The 19,049-nt window shown below is 41.2% G+C and overlaps 1 protein-coding gene and 1 long non-coding RNA gene across 16 annotated transcripts in view; both read left to right on the top strand.

The window, feature by feature from the left end:
* The window catches only part of mef2cb (myocyte enhancer factor 2cb), a 69,147-nt gene extending 59,607 nt beyond the window's left edge, over positions 1-9,540 (top strand). For 9 of the 15 annotated variants that reach the window (XM_026186830.1, XM_026186840.1, XM_026186838.1 and 6 more), the window contains 5 exons: positions 3,168-3,340; positions 3,922-3,945; positions 4,842-4,971; positions 5,290-5,425; positions 5,722-9,540. In XM_026186830.1, coding sequence (XP_026042615.1) covers positions 3,168-3,340; positions 3,922-3,945; positions 4,842-4,971; positions 5,290-5,425; positions 5,722-6,070 — 812 coding nt within the window. In that variant the 3' untranslated portion in view covers positions 6,071-9,540. Of the gene's footprint in view, positions 1-3,167; positions 3,341-3,921; positions 3,946-4,841; positions 4,972-5,289; positions 5,430-5,721 lie in introns of those variants that run through there. The other 6 variants (XM_026186843.1, XM_026186842.1, XM_026186841.1 and 3 more) reach the window with 2 other exon arrangements.
* Positions 9,541-15,747: 6,207 nt separating this feature from the next.
* LOC113033243 (uncharacterized) overlaps positions 15,748-19,049 on the top strand; it is a 36,697-nt gene continuing 33,395 nt past the window's right edge. The window contains exon 1 of the long non-coding RNA XR_003274009.1: positions 15,748-16,112. This is a non-coding gene — a long non-coding RNA (uncharacterized LOC113033243). The remainder of the gene's footprint in view (positions 16,113-19,049) is intronic.

Raw genomic sequence — 19,049 nt, 5'->3', positions numbered from 1 at the left:
GGCACCTCGAGGACTGTTTTAACACTCCTCTTCTCCCCAGTGTAAGTTTTGATAAGATGATTGTACGAGTGGCCATCTGCCCCGTGTATGTGTCATCAGTCATGTGCCCTAAGTAACATAAGAGGAGCCTTAAGACACACAGAAACACACAACTTCTTTTGTGCTTCTATGAAAGAAATAAAAGAAATACCTCGGCTGTTTCTCTCAGTGCACAAAGATATGCTGCGTTGAGTCATATCTGTACATAATCCAGTGGATTATGCCTGTATATTCAACTGAAACAGATCTGCAAATCAGCCACATGAAACCCAGATGTGGGGGGTATATTCAAATCACAAAAGTTCCCCTGGTGATTCTAGTCCAGTGTAAATAGGACATGTTACTGAAGGGCTGAGTCATCGTAGCTTTCCTATGGAAAGTTTTCATGCCTACATCTAAGCATATGTTTTGATCTGTCAATTTGCATGATGAGAGACAGAACGTGAGTTGAAAGAAAAAAAGAGCACTCAGGAAAGAAGTCCGGATGGAGGCCTCGGCTTGTGAAAACCTTTCCACCAGAATGCGTGCAATTAAGCAAGTGTCATCTGTCCACACGCTTCTCACCAAAGCACAGCGAGGAATTAACAAGACTCTCCTCTCACCTCTCACTCCGCTCGTGCCTCGATTCCTCCTTTAAATGAGTTGCATAGAAGGTACATCTCGAGGACATCTCTGATCGCATTCGTTCAAGTTTTTTTAATAAAAAGGGAACACACACACACACGCGCTCACATATAGTAACTGACAAAAGGTCAAGCTGATGAGTGTCTGCTTCAGTTTTGGCAGCATCCTACACCAACTGAACAAGTGTGACACCTTTGTTCAGTTGGAGAATTCAGGGTTGAATGCGCGTTTGGCCAAACCGCAACGGAAGAGTGTGTGTATGGGGAATAGAATGGAGCGCGCCTGTTAGACCACAACAGGACATCAGAAATTTGTTCAGTAACAGTAAAATCTACATGAGTTTAACCACACCTCTCCTTTGTGTGTGCGCTTTGTGTGTGTGTAAGATGGAAAAACACAGAGAGAACACTCTGATGGGGGGATGGATGGGGGGGAGTCTTGTCTGTCACATGTATCTCGAAGTACCCTAGCTAACCATGGAGCCAGATTGTAATCATTCAGCTCTGACCTTAGCTATCCCCCCCAACCACACACACACACACACAACTCAGCAATAGCAAAAAAAACCAACTTATTTATCTGAATCTGAGATCAGATATTGTTCTCCCTACATCGAGTTTAACGCAACAGCCAAAAAGACTCCCTGCTGGGCCGTGTTTAATTTTGGTACTTCCTCTAAACAGTTGACGCCAGCCTGCGCCGCACTTCGACTGCGCAAAATAGTAATAGAGGAGGAGAGTGGAAATGAACTCTGGTTATCATCTGTCTCTTTTGAATGCGTGCGCCCTAAAATCAGGTTGATCACGCTGCAGAATAGAACGATTTGAGTCACAGTTCTCGCTTCATTAGCTTAATTGGCTTGTGATTCTACTTTTGAAGTGCTAAAGGACTGGCCTGTGCCACTCATGATTAAAGTCATCCAGCATATAATTGACTGGACTGCAGCCATCTCCACAGGGTAGCAATACACAGATGTCTGAGTGACTGTCACCAAGATGAAGTCCGTGTCATCTTGACCAAAGTGTGTATTAATGTCTCTCCATTGCTCACTGTCTTTTTGATTCATCTGTACAGAAACAGTGATGTACTTCCTGCTGGGTTATTTACTAAAGTATGTGTATGTGTGCTGGGAGGGTGTGTGTTATGTGTGTGTGAGATCTCATTCATCTGTCTCCACATGCACCCACTCGATCTCACAAAGGGCCAGCCATGAGAATGAGAGAGCGGGAAAACTGAAGAGGCAGCTGCCTCTTTGCTAATGTGAGACTGACATTGGAACTAAGAGGGTCCAATACAAAACACACATGTGCATCCATATACGCCTGGCTCGTGCAGAAGCAACGTTTCTCACAGAGCCTCAAGTCATACGGCGCCTATAGCGTGAAACATTGCATACAGCAAAACATACAGTGACACGCAAAGTCCGCGCTAATATCAGGCATCACGCGTCGGCACACACATCAGCGGCAACAGTAACACAACACTATTTTTCTCGTTTTCTGTCAGGCGGCCTCATTTTCTCTCGCTGCTAGCGGTCGTTTACTCTTCAGATTGTTCAAATTGAGCTTTTGAGACTTTTCATTTCAAAACAACAAAAACCTCGCTCTCAAATTAAACAAAGATCAGCAGGGGAAATTGCCCAGGAAGACATCTGTGACTCATTTTCCCCTGGAGTATATGATTAGGAAATTCATTTATGTCTAACGTATAATTCCTGCCCGTCTTTCAAGTGGGAACGTCCACACAGTGCCCTGTGTTCTACCCCTAGGAAGAGGGAAGGAATGGAAGGGGGAAAAAGCAGTCTGTGGGATTGGGTTAGAAACAAAGACCATGTTGCTTGCAATAAGTCTCCACTTTCAATTTTTTAATGATGTTGCTAGGACTACCTTTCTTCTTTTTTTCTTTTTTTTTTGAGGGAGAAACTGGTGCTGTATGCTTGACCTTCCATGCTTAGAGGAATCCAGGTCTAGTGACAAGAGAAAGGCACGACTTTTGTCTAGAAGAGCCTCAGAACTGTGTTTAACTACGATTTACCCAATCCCTCTGTGGTCTCGCTACCCAAAATTAGATGTTTCGGTAAGATTCGCTGGCTGAAACGGGAACAATATAGCCTTCAGTGACGGTAGCAGAGTTTTAGGGTGAGGTGCTGTCGTGTGGGCACGAAAAACTGGTAATGAAGACGAAAACTGCACATCTGCTCCGCCAGCAGTGTGCACCGCTTCCATGAAGCACCATTTACAAGTCTTCTCTTCAGGACGGTGCGCTAATAAATTTCCTACCACAGGAAGTGAAGATGAGGCAGAAACACTGAAAGGGAGTACAAGGTGAAAATGGATTCCTGTAGTTCATAATTAGGTCACACCGTCACGGACAGCAGGAGTTTTGAGATTCATTAAACTTTTGACACAGGTTTAATAACATGTAAGTGCGCCTTCCTAGAAATACCAAAGGAGAACACTGGTGTATTAAATGTTTCTCTGCCTTTTTCCTGTGCTCTCTCTTAGGAAATGGATATGGGAACCACCGCAACTCGCCTGGTCTGCTGGTTTCTCCAGGTGGCATGAACAAGAACATGCAGACTAAGTCTCCCCCACCCATGAACCTGGGCATGAACAACCGCAAACCTGACCTACGTGTGCTCATCCCCCCTGGTGCCAAGAACAACATGCCGTCCATTGTGAGTAGCGGTTGCATCCCTCTCTCAACCTGCTTCCTTTCCTCATCCACTTTCCCTCCTGCATATCCTGCTACCTTTCTAGGGGTGGGGGGTGGGGGGTATCCTGTCAGGTTTGGCTGTTATTGTTTATTTCCTTTCATGTCCTCTCTGCTGCTTTCATCCTATCGTATCAGACTTGGGTTGATGAGGTTATGCTTGTGATAAGTGTGACTTACGGTACACGTTTCTCTGATTAGTCTTGGCAGCTTGTTAAACCAAAGCCTTTCTTTAAAATGTACTTTTGGCCCAAGGCTGATATTCTGGCAGTTACGGTGTATCACTTCTGCTGTGTCTGTTTGTGTATGCTGATGCTTCTTCCAAAGGTCCCCCTTATTTCTTTTTCTTCCCTCCTATAAATGAGTGTGTTACGTTAGTAGAGTTACAATAGCTGTTAGCATCCTCTTTTCACATTAGCTCTGCTTCCGTTGGCTCAATTCCAATGCAGCTCCATCCCTAGATCCACGCCTAGCCACCACCACTTGTGTGTGCTCACCTACACTCACTAATTTGAATGTATTACCCTCCCCTTTCAATGCCATCAGTCTGAGGATGTCGATCTGCTATTGGTAAGTCAGACTGCAACTCAAAATCAGAGATTAAAAAAAAAAAAAAGAACAACCCTGAAACAGTCGAAACATTCTGAAGCTGTCGAGTTTTCCAGTAAAGAAAAAAACCTCTAAGAAGCATAATGATCCTAGAGCGATGCAGTCCCCTGATACTAACCTCTTAATTTGAATCCAGTTTTGCTTTGACTAAAGGGCTTATTACTGCAAGAAAAGCCATCCTGACTGCAGAGAAACTTTCACCTTTATTGCTGCTGACTCTGCTGAAGGCCTCAGTGTCGCCTCATGCGATGTTTTATGAGGGCACATGGTGCCATCCAGTGGTGTGCCAGAGTAAAAGCAACCTGGCCTTTTTATTTGTGTGTGTGCGTGTGTGTGTGTGTGTGTGTGTATCCATTCCTCCCTTTCTTCCTCATATTTTTTCACCTGCATGGAGAATTGTGTGTTGCACATGTGCAACTCACAGGACTGCTCAGAGTGTAGAAATGAAAGGCAACAAAAGAGTACACTTTCATGTTGCATCAAACCTCCATGGTTTTCTGACAAACCCTCCCCTCTGCCTCACTAAAGTGCCTTTCCTTTGCCTTTGCTACCCCGCGTTGCCGTGGAAACCGGCGGTGTTACTATAGCGACAGTAGGCCCTCGGAAAAAGGGTGGTAAATGATAGGGTTGGCAGGGTTCAGCCTTGCCGCATGTCAAGTGATTAATTTCTCCAGAAGTTGGCATCACATTCATTCTTTCAGCATCTGTTGAGTGAAAGAAAGAAATGAAAGAAGGAAAAAAAAAACTTTCTCGGTTTATTACTTTTTTTGTTTGTTTTGTCTGGAAGTAGATTTTATGTTCTCAAGCCTCTCCCATCTTCCCCTTTTTTCTCTCTGTCTTCTCTTCCTCTGCCACAGAACCAGAGAATAAACAACTCTCAGTCTGCTCAGTCACTGGCCACCCCAGTGGTATCAGTAGCAACTCCTACTCTACCAGGACAAGGCATGGGCGGTTACCCATCTGCCATTTCTACTTCTTATGGTACCGGTACGTTGCCCAGTGTGTCTGTAAACATAGAGTTATTTTGTGCAGTGTGTATAGTTTTGCATTACACGCAAAATGACCCATCAAATCCAAATTTATTTTTAAACTCTGTATTGTGTATACCAAGCTTTTCTTTTCTGTGTGCAAATGGGTGTTATACAGCAATCTAACAGCAGAGGGTGATATTGTCCCACCCAGTGACTTGAACACGTTCATGTCACAGCAGGATTTACCAGAGCTCCAACTTTGTCTTTTTTTCACTTCATTGAACAAACTATAATGTGAATCTTCCTCTTCTTTTTCATATGTGTTTGCACACAGAGTACTCCCTGAATAGCACAGACCTCTCCTCCCTGTCTGGCTTCAACAGTGGCAGCTCTCTACACCTTGGTTCAATGAGTGGGTGGCAACAGCAACACCTTCAGAACATGCAGCATTCAGCGCTGGGCCAGCTAGGGTGAGTGCACAGAGCTTACTCTGAGGTGTTGTTGGGAAGTGCATGAAGTAACACATGAATTACTCCCAGAGATTTTTTATTTTTTGAAATGCCACACTCATAAATCTACTTTACTGTTCTCAATCTTCACTTGCAAGATCGAACACAAGTGACACCTCACTTTTTTTTTTCACGAGTGTGTATGTATGCATGCTGGCATGTGTGTATGTGTGCGTGTTACGAGCTGACTTTTAAAATCACTTTGTTTCTTGCTCTGTAACTCTGTAACCCCTTTGCGTTTCCTTTCCTTCCAACAGAAATTGTTCTAGCTCTCACTTATGTCAGGGTTCAAATCTGTCCCTGCCCTCTGCTCAAAGCCTCCACATCAAGTCCGAACCTGTTTCTCCTCCTAGAGATCGCACCAGCAGCACACCGGGGGGCTACGGTGGCGGGGTGCCACCTCCCCAGAACCCCTCGTCCCGCCAGGACTCGGGACGCTCCCCTGTTGATAGCCTGAGCAGTTGTAGCAGCTCCCATGAGGGCAGCGACCGCGATGAGCACAGGAATGAGTTCCACTCACCTCTGGGACTGGCCCGGCCCGCCCTGGATGAGCGTGAGAGCCCCTCCATCAAACGGGTACGCCTGTCAGAAGGATGGGCGACATGATTGCACTGTCCACTCCTCTGCAGTGCCCCAAGTTGCCCCGAGCTCCCGACAATGCAGCATTACGATGCCCCACAGTCAGCTCCCTCTTCTTCCTCCTCGCACTCGATCTCATGAGTCACTCACCGCCCAACCCCATGGCCTCTCTCCTTTTTTCTCTTTATTGAAGGAAAGCAAAGGGACAACCCTTTCCAAAAATCTGTTTGTAATTTCTTTTCCTTATTTTTTGTTCCTTGTTTTGATTTTGCTGAGTGTGCGTGTGTGTGCGTGTTATACATATTGACATTATATAAAGCAGTTGGGTGTTGTAATGGGGGCTTGGGAGGGTAGTTGTTGTATGGGATGGGATCTGGGGGTATTTTTGTTGGGGAACTATGCATAAATTGTATTGTGGAAAAAAAAAAAAGAATCATGTATGCATATATCTTAACACGTGTAACACGTGTCTACAGATGTGCATATCAACAAATACAAAAAAAAGGTCAGGTACTCTGTTTCATAAAACGTACTTACAATTTGCCCCAGTGCTATATCAGTGAATAGAGACAAAAAAAACAACAAAAAAACAACAAAAAAAACAAGATGAGCGTGATTGTGTCCAGTGAAAAACACCTTAGCACTTGAGTTGGACAAACAATACATGTGTACAGTATCAGTTTCATTGCTATAGACCTTCTCTGCAGTTTTACCTTGCAAAAATGTGTGTTAACATTAGATGATGTCATGTTGCAGGTTCAACGTATTTATGTAAATAGCGGGTCAAAGGGGTAAAAGGGCCTGGGGTCAAAAGTCGCCAGACATTACAAGATTTATTTACTCACTAAATGAAAAAGCTATTATGCAACATTTGAAGGATTGTACAGGTAAATGAGAAAACCCGATGCTAGATGTGTGGAACCCTTGATCGTTTTCGTGCTCCCCTTAAAGAACGGAGTGAGGACCACTCTTTGATCTAAGAGCTATGTCGGCGTAATCAAGAAAATCTCTGGATCTAGTATTAACTATTCAGTATTGATAAACAAAAAAAAGAGAAAAAAACAATTGTACAATACACTTGCTTATATTTTCATATGAAAGGAATAAAATGCAAAGCATTTTTGTGGCTTTTTGTAGTTTCTATAAGCCAGAATGTGTTTTTTGATAGCTTTGCCAATAAGAGATGGATAGTTCACCCAGAGGGGAAATGACAGGGCTTCAAGCCCCAAGCCATGAAAAACAGACTGAGATCCAATGCTTTGCTGAACTGTTTAATCTTTGTAGAGGTTTGTTTTTAAACGTGTATTTCTTATTATATATAATAATGGTAATATTAAGAATCTTTTAAAAAAAATCTGTGAAATTAACATGCTTGTGTATAGCTTTCTAATATATAAATATATATAATAATGATTTTTTTTGTTGGTTTCTTAGTGAAGTTTCTATGTGCTGTTGCACATGTTGTCTGGTTTGTTTCATTTTAACTCTGAACAGGGCTGTTTGGGCGGGGTGTTTAGACTAACCTTAAAAACCAGCTGGAAAGCATTGCCAGGGTTGAAGCCTGAATGCTGAAAAACCTCATTTCTAGTGGAAAATGTCACGAGGCTGAATCTGGAGACCACACAGAAATAAATGTTGACACGTAATGTACACGATTGTCACACTGATGAGGAAATATGACAAAGCCGGAGTCTCCGAATACATTTTTATGCATCCGGATATTTCGTTAGGAGTCCAAATTATTATAATTTAATAATCGTAGTCATAAAACATAGATTTGACCTCATCGATTTTGAATACCACCTTCAATTTTCGACCCAGTCTACCTTGTGTTGGAGATGTCGCTCAGACGCAAACTGTAAAATCTTCCTTTGAATCGCATTAACGTAATGCGATTTATGCATCGTGATTAAGTACTCTTGTTTTCAAACCTAATTTAATTCTGTGTCGCTCCAGTCTCGAAAACAGGGTTCCACATCCTTTACCACACTGTCACAGACAGTTCAGCGTAAGACACAAAAAAGAACAAACTGATCATGCTGGTATGGGAGAAGCACAATTGTTTATTCTTGATGAATAGCTTTGATTTTCTCTTTTTTAAACAATGAGACTAGCCACATATCTCTCCGCCTCCCACACCCGTATCTGCTGTCACTTAAGTGTTATGATATTTCTATGTGCATATTTCATGCAGGATCACTAGGTTGTTACTGTATACAGTCTGTGTAGTCAAATGGGGCAGAGCCTCTATAACAGTGTTTTTCTTCTTCTTCTTTTTTTTAAACTTCAATAGAAAAAAAAAAGGTTGGGAAAAAAATAAACATGATGTTTCAGGCAGCATAAGTGTGGAGAAACCAAAGCCAGTGGCATTTCTGTGTTGTAAAGTCAGCTTTTATTTTCACATTCATATATGGGGTTTTTTTTTTTTTTTGTTCTTTTGGTTTTGCAAGCATTGAAACAAGATAATAAAAGATTCTGCTTAAATTCACAACTGTTTTCACATTTCACTTTCAGTTAGTTATTGTAGCTTTAGCCATCAAACTGCATTGTCCATAGGAATCGTATTAATTTCCCTGCTTTCTTCTTCATTTGTCTCCCTGTGCAGCGTATCGAAAAAGGTTACATGGGGGAAAAAAACAAAAAGGAAAGGAAAAACGCATTTTCTATTTACAATTTGTTACTTAACTCGGAATCATTCAGGCCCGTGTGAAAGCTGTACTTGTTTTTCACTTCATCAATCAACATTACACACTGCTTGCTCGCTGAATAAAATAATGCCAACATGTCCTGACAGTTAATTAGAGTGCTATAGTTTTGACAGTATTTTTAACCAAAGACATGGAGAAAGCTTGTCTTTATATCTTTCATGTTGTTTTTTCTTCTTCTTCTTTCTACGTTTGTTCAATTTGAAGCCAATTTTTTTCTTCATCTGTTGATCAGTTGTTCTTTGTCATTACTATATCAGACTAAATGTTGGTACCTCAAAATTGACCCAAGCAGTACCTCAGCTGATTTTTTGATAAGTCACTTAACGTGCAAAGGGGAGACCATTCACCTGTACAGCCATGTGTAATAACAATTGCTTAAGGTCCCAACATTCACATGCTACGGGATTCTTTGTTGCTCCTCTGTGTTTGTGGTTTATTTAAGTTGTACTCAAAAGCTGAAATTTAAAAAAAAAGAGTAATATGTTAAAATACTTAAAAAGTCAGTCTGTAGTATCAATGTAGCTTGTATAAACCTGATGATGGGGGCGGACGTTTGTAACTAAGGTTTTTTGGAATGCAGGAGCGGCTTTCAGCGGCATAAGCTGGCCTTTGTCGCCACTTGAGACTAAGATGGTATTAAATTAAAATCACATCTCTGTAACTCAAGGGACTTGATTCAGCTGTATGTAGTGAAAACGTATGGGGATGAAATAAAAGTCTCCTCTGCAGGAGGGAAAGGCTATTTGTATTTTGCAGAGATTTCAGTAAAGTTACTGGCTTTCTTAGTTATCCTGATGTGACTTGGTGTGATTTCATTGTGTTTGACTTGTTTCTACATGCATCCCATACAGCGATTGCTTTCATACCATGCAGACTCAAAAAACATATCAACACAAAGAGCTTCCATGAGGAAATGAAGGGACATGGTGCCATAGCAACTTCACTCGCAGATCATTTGTCATCCACATTTTTTTCAATAGGTGCATTTTTATATTTATAATGACAAATAAATAATAATTGTAAAAAAGCAACAGCAACATTTATTTAATATTTTAAACAGTTTTTTTAACAGTTGGCCTCACAATTACAGTTACATCGTCTTTCTGAGTAGTAAATCAAACTACATTTAAACATGAGAGCACAGAGATCCTAAACAATGCAATCACAGTCGTATGCTCCACACCACAAGAAACAAGGTAAAGGTTTAGGCCTACTCCTGTCCTACTCGATTTTTCTTCAATAAAAAAAAGTGGGAAAAAAGCAAAACAACTCAGAAGTCTGAATCAAAGAGAGAGTGGACAGCTTATTCTATAAAATACATGACAGTCTTTATTTTTTTCAGCTTTTCTTATAACAGTTATTTCGCAATGACTGACCCCCAAAATATAGCTTAACTTTATTGTAACAATTATTGGGTTGTGTTGTTATCAAAACGCAAAAAAGGAAGAAATTTTCCTGACTGTTCATGCATTTTTCTGCAGGCAGTACAGGTCTGTATAGCTTACCTGAAAGAATCACTTTTTTCGAATGGAAATGTAATAACATTAGTGAATACCCATATAGACAGGCACACACAGAAAGAGAGAAAAAACAAACGAATTACAGTTTTACAAAAATAAAAAATAAATCCATCGCGAGATTTCGAACATTTTGTAATGCCAAAGAAATCCTTTTGATAGCGTTTTTCTTTTCATTTTTTTCTTCTATATAAATCTCTCTTTTTTTAGATATATATAATATATGTCTACCGTCTATATTTTCTAAAGGCCCCTTTTCTATCTTTTCTTGTTAGTCTGAAGTCATTGTTCCTTGAAGTTATCGCTTCTTAACGTTAGCGTTATTTATTTATTTACTTACTACATGCAGAAAAATTGTGAATCGATATGAATAAATATATTTTCCAGGAAGAGAAACGTTGCAGTGGGTTGCTGTGAACATAGGCCTGCCTGTAGGATGGTTTCAGAATTATCGAGAAACTAATTGCAATTAGGTTTCGTTTGCTTTTCTACCGTTTTGTAGTCTACAATTTGGCCGTCGTTTCTTTTGCTGAGAAATATGTTTTTGTTTTTTTCTTTAATAGGTAACAAGAAATGATACATAAACTTGTCACACGACATCTATTAATTGCACGTATTTAAAGATGGCAAATCGAAGAAACAGATTCAACACGTTTTGGATATTATTTTATTTCACAAGTAATTGCTACATCAGCAACATGTCTGCATGCATCACTTTAAATATGCTTTAAACAATTGTTCACGATCTAAAAGTAACGGAGTTACTCTTTTAAGATCATATATAACAATGAGGCTAATGCTTCGATGTATTCTACTGACTTCTTCACTTGTGCAGACTGGAGCAGGAGTGTGCAGATGCCGGCAAGTAACAGTTTTAATGTTTACAGCATCTTTATTGACACTGTTTCCTAAACGGTCTAAATGTTCACATTTTCTTTCGCCATTACATTAATACCAGACACACTGAAGTGATTTTGAAGAGTTTTCTACCAGTAACGTGTGAAAGAAGGTTTGTAAGGTCACTGCAGACCAAACATAATGAATTATCTATCAAAAATAATATACTGTGACAACAGGTTTCACAGTTTTCAAACTGATGCAATAAACCTGAATCTGCAAACGGGCTGCCACTTTTTTGATAAAAAAAAACTATAGAAATGAAAAAAGGAAGAAAAAAAAACGAATTGTAAAAAAATCAGCGCCTTCAGGGTGAATAAATTAAAATAAATAAATTAAAATCAAGACAGCACTTGTACATTTACAGGGTGGGGAAAACAATATCTAAAATACATTCTTAGCTTAAAGCCCAGTTAGGGCTTCAGTTGCTGCTTTTGTAACATTAAAATGAAAGAGTTCTGAGGGCATGTGTGTTTCCAGCATCAGGCTTATTTTAAGATCATGAATGTACATTAAATTGCACGCATGACGTTGGATTGCGCAAGTTCAGTGTGGCGTTGGTAGGAACAGATACTCGTTCACCCTTGTAGGCTGCACACTCGTTCACCGTGAGTACTCAAACTAGAAATCACCACTAGATGTCACCGTTTAGCTGTTTAGTCGATGCCCTCACAACCTGGATCTTCCTCGCCGTCTTTCTCCAAAAGAAGCTGTAGACCAGACCCTGAATGGTCCCGTGTACTCCACCAGCTGCTTCATCCATTTTTCTTTGAGGTAAGTGTAAATACATAATACACTATTTATTATCATTTAATTCTAACAATTACTGCTTAATATCCGATTGTGAAAACAATGATAATGTGTACTCTGTTGCAAAGAAAAGAAAAAAAAACCCCAACAACTGTGACATAATAATAATAATAGTAATAATAATAATAATAATAATAATAATAATAATAATAATAATAATACAGTTTTTCTTATTACTTTAAGAGAAAAAAAGTTTTTATTTTTGAACACAGCTGCAAGAGAGACCTCGCACTTTTACAGTTTCAGGTATTCAGTTTAAAAAAAGCTTGGCTGGTTCTTTACCTTGGAGGTGTTTCATTACGCCAGTTTCTGAATACCGTTTTCATGTGCCAGACAAAGCGCCCCGGGTCCTCTTACAAACTGCATCGTAGGCTGACGTCTACCCTGGCCTCAAATTGGAAAATAGGCAATATTTTTTATTTTATTTTGTTTATTTATTTATTTTTGTCTTTTCGAAGATCAGTTAATGTTATCTGATCCAAACTGGTTTCGCTCATTGATTTGCTCCCTTTTAAACGAGGATTAAATTCAGCATGTTGAGAACCGAATCACTGCTTCATCTCTCAATAATATTTTTTTTTATTCCTAAAAACGACATGCCTTTCGATTTTCTGTGCCCCTACTTGAAATCACATTGTCTCATTTGCTGGGGATCTGTTGTCCTGATAAGACCCGAGATAAAGGCTGTATTATCCACGCAAACAAGTGATTTTACCATGAGGAACAGTGGGAATCCACCATGAAGGTGTCTCTTCTATATACAATTCAAATGAGGATGACGGAACAGCGAATTGATCTCCTCCCCAACTCCGATTACAGAACTGGAAAGTGTAAATGTAAGTTCGTGCCCAGAAACGTAGTGGTCTCCCAATTAAAACGTATAACATCATAAGCTCTTTCTTTTGCTTTGTCGAATTGCGCAGATCCATTTCTTTTTTTCTTTTTCCGTTTTGGTTACACTAAAAGGATAACAAGTAAAATAATAAAAGGTTACATTTGTTTAAAAAAAGAGAAAGCCTCCTTTCCAGACCCTTTAGTATAAAAACCTTTCTTCACATCGTCATCATTAAATCACAAAATAACTATTACCGCAAGAATCGTTCATTTTGTTCAAGCTATAGCACCAGAGTGAACACTAAACATTCTTAAAATTGACCACTAATCAATATGCTCAGTTATTTATCATTTCCAACGATAAAGGCCTACGCGTTACATTTTGTTTTTTGGTGATGGTGATGAATACGTGTGTGATGCAACAAAGGATGATGAATGGATTCCCAAATATTCTAATATTTTTTTTATAACAAGTAATGTTGGGCTGCTTTCTAGTTAGAAGCCACGCATAGGTGTGGTGACGGACTCTTGTGGCTTTGAATATCTTTACGTGAGCCAGCCTGACCATTGGTGTTGAGTCACGAGCAATTTAAGAATAAGGTTCAATGACAAGGGGAGTAGCCATAGGGGCTGCATCTGCTGTGGCTGCTAGAAGAAAGTTTGACCTCCCGGAAAACGTCCTAGCAACTTGATCGAAAAGTGACCTATAACCAAACACAAATTAACAGCAGCAGCAGCAGCAGCAACAGCAGCGCTGGATTATGATAACTTGGAGGTAAGTGGTCAGATTTTTCATTTAAGACCCGTGCGGAAACACAATGAATCATAAAAAGAGGGAAGGGGAGGAGAAAAAAGGTGAAAACTGCCATGTTTTAACGCATTTCTACTTGGTTTCATATAAACATGTGATCATGTTTGTGGATATTTTTCTCCAAGAGCACTTGCATTCGCGCTCTCGTCCCTGGCGTCAGCTCTGTGCGCGTGCACGGACACTAAGGAGACAGGCTGAGCAATTGCAACCTAAATGTCAGCGCTGCGTCACTGTTTTTTTTTTCCTCACAAACGGGACAGCAGACTTTTTAGTTATTACTTTTCGACACTGTCAGTTTCTTGCTCTGAGACAGTCGTATCAGTATCACCTCTATGCTATCACCTATGCTGAGTGCCCATTGTTTGCCCACCAGAGAGCTCTTTGTTCATGCATGGTGCATTTACGTATTCAAAAGACATCGCCGATTTACATTAAGATCCAGTGTATTATTTAATTCTTAAGCACACAGTGACGTCGCTATCTTCGCTTAATATAAGCCAGCATTAGTCAAATAATTTGATTACTGCATTTGAAAAATAAAGGAAATCATCGCTACGAAGGTGCACAGGAGCTCTGCACAGATCTAAACGGTCAAAACATGAGGAAATGCGTCGCAATAAACAGCAAGCAAGAAGTGTGTAATGCAAATCTACCCTCTGAATATGCATCAATATTAAAAATAATACGCACACCAGAGCCAACGGCGTCGGAGAATTGAGAATGGCGGAGCGGGTCGTCTCATTACGCATGGGCGGTTTTCCACGCAGGAGCCTGGGTTCTCCTTCTCTTCATGTTTCCCTTTAATTCTGTCTTGCTCACATTAGGGAAGCTTCTTTGGAAGACAAAACAAAGCTATGTTGGCTTTCAATACGGCAACGCACCAAGAACAGGCTGAGGGGAAATACTCCGACTGCGGCCGGGCGGACTATGTAGTAAGAGGGATTTGCATATTTTGATGCGCTAATTGCCTTGATGTATTTAAATATGGCTGCACGTAGCTGATATGCTTGTCTACGTCATTGAACGTGCCCTCGCTGTTAAACTAAAACGTGAATCCGGTTGAATCTAATGGATACGCCTGCAATTAGGCAAGGGATGGGGCTGGGGTAAGGGGGGTAAATGAGAGAGGATGCCTGGAGCCCCCCCCCCACCTTTTTTTCCTTTTTTTCCCCTTTTTTTTTTTTTTTTTGCATTTTCCCTGTTTCGGTCACATGATGATTTGCTAAAAGAAATGAAAAATAGGCTACGTGGAAATTGTGGCCGGTGGAAATAACAGAGCGGGAAGCCCAAGGCGTTTGCCTGGAAGAAATGGTGTTCTGGCAGGAGGAAAGCCTTTTAACTAGTTTTACTGGGAAATATCGAACAGTATAATATATCCCCCCCACCCACCCCCAAAAAAGAAAAAAGTACGTCTTCACCGAGAGAATTATATAAAGACACTGGCTACTTGTAGGTTACTGACAAGTGGGTCACTTCATTCTAACTTTTTTTTTGTGGTGTAAAAAAAAATCTCATCTTTCTTTTCTTTTCACTCTCTCTCCAAGCTGTGTATACGTGCGGACGTGTGTGTGTGTCCAATTTGGGAGGGGCGGTGTGTGTGTTATGAGATTAGCCTACCTCTTATTAGGCAACTGGGACCAAGGTGGATTTATAAGTCTTAGTATGGGCCTGTGCTGTACACCGAGATTGAATCAAAAGATTCTGAGTGAAGTTTAAAAGTGTGTTTCTCCCCTTTCTTTTCATTATTGACCCCATTCTAGACTTAGTTTGGGAATTGCATGTAGCAAATCATTTCCCCTCTGTCTGGAAACCGGTAAATGCGTTCCGTTTGTCAAAGCGTGTTAGCGAAGCGCCTGCAGCAAATTCATTACCACCCAACTGCGAGGCTCACTTCGCAACCTGGTCAGGCAAGAGGAGGGAGTTGTCCACGCCAAACCGCGAACAATGCTGCCTTAGTTCGTGCGTGCAACAAAAGAACCGAGGGAACTTGTTTGAATTTCAGAGCACGTCCTCTGCTCACACAGAAGGATGGACTTTACCCCCCCAAACCCACAACCCCTCCTCATCATCATCATCATCACCCCCTCCCTCCTCATCCGAACCCACCATCAACAGGGGGAGAAAAAAAACTTGCACACTCTGAGAAGCTCAACTGTGCATGCACTTTTTTTTTTATTTGGTGCTTGTAGACGTTATGGGAAAGTTGTGTCTCTCCCTCTCCCCATCCCTCCCTCTTTCTCCTTCTCTTCGTCTGTCATGTGCGTGGGATGCTCATGCTTTGCACAGAGCAGCTGTAGCACGCCGAATACAGGCTAGAGTGTTAGCGGCAATTTTAAAGTCCCCCCCTCCCTTCCCTTCCGCTCCCCCACCCACCAAATAATACGGCTGGGATATTTGAAGGGAACATACACCATATCACGGTACACTCGGACCCCGTTGTTCTTCACCGGGTTGGGACGGCTTCTGGTCTGATTGTGACTCGCCATTAGGAAGTAAGTGCAACTTGTGTGTCTGATTTAAAGATTTCCTTGTGCGCAAAAGTTGAATCTAGACTATCGTTTAAAAACATGCGCTGCTGTTTTCTTAAAATACGTCGCTGAATGATGTCTCGCAATTGCGTTACACTTTCAGGAAAGAAATGTGAAGTTTGTGGCTTTTAACCTTTTTTGCACAGTTTGGAAATAAGACACTGATTGGCAGCCTTTAGATGCATTCAGATCCTAAGTTAGGCTTTATTCTCACAAAGAATAGTTTAATGCTATTAACTTTAAGAGCGTCTTCACTCTTTCATTTCAGCCTTCTGCAATTAAGTCATCTTTAAAGATTGTCAGCAGTCTTACTAGAGTAAAGGGTGCGTCAGAGATAATCTTCTTTCGTCCTCTCTGGTTATGAAAAACAGCCGAGCATAAAAAGAAGTGCTGTCCAAAATTTGACATTATTATTACACCCACATAAGGCATACTTCAGCGCCAATGAATCCACCGTGTTTGGACCTGAAATGTCTTGGTACAAAAGACACAAAAAACACAAAAAAGTTTGACTTTACTCTGAATGAATAACGTCACCAAAATCGTCACACACCGTCTTAAAAACAAAGCGTTCGTTGTACAGTTTTACTTATGTAGGTGTTATTAGCATGAATGCGTCGTATGTTCGAATAAAGCTAATACTGCAAAGAGAACTGCACCCTTCTGAAATGTTTGGCTTCTCGGCATTGTGTCTTTAACTTTCGCGGAAATGCAGCTTCTTGTAATTGCACAAGGATCAGCAGGTCTTACCTCTGAAAAACGGTGAGCTGTAATGAGAGCGTGGTCTCTGTGTGGAGGCCCATTCTGAACCCCTCTTTACCTTAATCAGGTGTGCTTTATATCGAAAACCGCAATGATATGCAGTTAGTCACCCAACAGATCAACAGAAGGACAGGATGATTTTTGGATGTGGTGAAGCTTACGGTGCATTAAAAGAAATAAAGACATTAACAATGTGTGCGTAAATTATATAATTTGGGGGCATTTTCCATTGTGCGGAGATCGCATTTGGGCAAATTCGGATATATCACGTTGCGAGTGGAATATGTTGTTTGGAAATGGACAGCTGAGATTCGCAAATATGAATTTACTAGATGTGACTGTGAACGTTTGAAGGAGTAAAGTGTGTAGAGTAATCCCCCATTGAAATGCACAGGCCCTGTGACTCATATTTGCTCATTAAAACACCTCTGCTTTGCCCCTCCCATCCACGAAATGAGAGTACACTTGAGGGCCAGGTCTAAAACTGTAGCAAGTGAATGGAACACCTGAAGAAGAGGAGAAAAAAAAGTTAATGTGCCATTGACAAATAACTGGATGTTAATTTATCACCGATATGCACGCATGAACCGACTCAGCCAAGGTGTGAGATTGACCTTTTTAATTTTATTTTATTGTGAGCTGAGAGCCTTTCGCAGTTCGAACAGAATCAAAGTTCTGCACAGGATACAAGAAATGCACTCGATAACCTGCAGCTGCATGCTCCTGCGCATGATCCATCACATGTTCCATGTGCGTGTTATTGTTGACACACTTACAGAGCCCCTATATTTTTGACCTATTTGTGCCGAGCTATCAGTTAACTACTTGCATTTCTACGGAAAAAGTGAGCGGGTTAACATCCTCGCGGAAAAGCGCTGGGGTCTCATTCCGCGGGAGGCGACACCGGCAGCCTACCTGAATGCCATTGTAGTCTGCCCATCTGATTGCGACGATGGCAAAAAGACAAAAACAACAACACACAAGCGGCTATTAAGGATTTCGACGCAAAGATCGAGCACGTGAGAGCAATTTGACTCCTGTTGTACAGATGTGTCTCGTGTGAGGAGCAGAGCAGTGAGCAAACGGGTACCGTGTTATTGCGAATAGAAAAATACAGCCTAGACAGGAAGACGCTGGCGCTCAAGCAGCGCAGCGATGCTCTCCTCACAAAGTTGTTTCGTTTTTATTGTTTAATAGCTGCAATTTCTGCTCGAGTCTCCCACTAAAAGCAGTAGTATCGCTCTCATTCTGTGTAAAAAAAAAACCCCACATATGGTTCCCTCTGCGATCCATTTTCATCCCTGTGTGAGAGAGGGTGTGCAGACTGCTCGCTGCAAGGCGGACTTACTCCAACGCGCTCTGTGTAATGGATGAAGATTGAGCATTGATATGAGGCTGCATTTGCGATTTTTTTATGACATCACCGGAGTTACTTTGTCGTGGTCTGAGGCCTTTGACCTCACTGGGGTTGGTCCATATTTTGGCCACCCCCAGCCCCTTATCCTTTGGGGATGGCCCTTATCCCCCCCTTTTCAGACTGATCGACCATGCAAGCCTGCAGAACGGACCCTTTGGCTCATAGTCATCGGTTTTTATCTTTCCTTAAGTACACATTGGATGCGAGCGGACAACTTGACACTCTGGCCAAAAAAGAAAGAAAGAAAAAAAAAAACAAGCTCCTGTCTTCATAATCCGAAACATTTGCGTCGTAATTCCCTCTGCTGTTATTGCACTTTCCACAGGAAACAGGATTTCCCACCTTCTCTGCCGCGTTTCTTCTCCACTGGCCTCGCAGGATATCTATTGCCACTGCCACAACGACTTAATAGAGGCGAAAGAGCCTTTTGTGGGATTGAAGCTATTTGCATTGCAAATGATGGCCCCTGTGCAAGGATGACTACACCTTACCGCGATTTTGAAGGCCCTCTTCAGCTCAGTAATACTGGTTAATGTCAAGTGAATATGACATTAACACTGGGAATATATATCTTTTTTTTTTCTTTTACACCAGGTGTCTAACAGTTCGGGCTGTACTATGGTCCCCTCAACGACAAAAATAAGGGAATATAAGGGATATAATGCACAATGTGACTTGAAGCAGGAAACTGATGACTTTTTTTCCCCACCGCTATGTATATT

This window comes from Astatotilapia calliptera, chromosome 12 (assembly GCF_900246225.1).
Source record: "Astatotilapia calliptera chromosome 12, fAstCal1.2, whole genome shotgun sequence".
Taxonomy (NCBI): domain Eukaryota; kingdom Metazoa; phylum Chordata; class Actinopteri; order Cichliformes; family Cichlidae; genus Astatotilapia; species Astatotilapia calliptera.
Note: the sequence above shows the minus strand (reverse complement) of the source record. Positions and strands in the feature narration are given on the sequence as shown.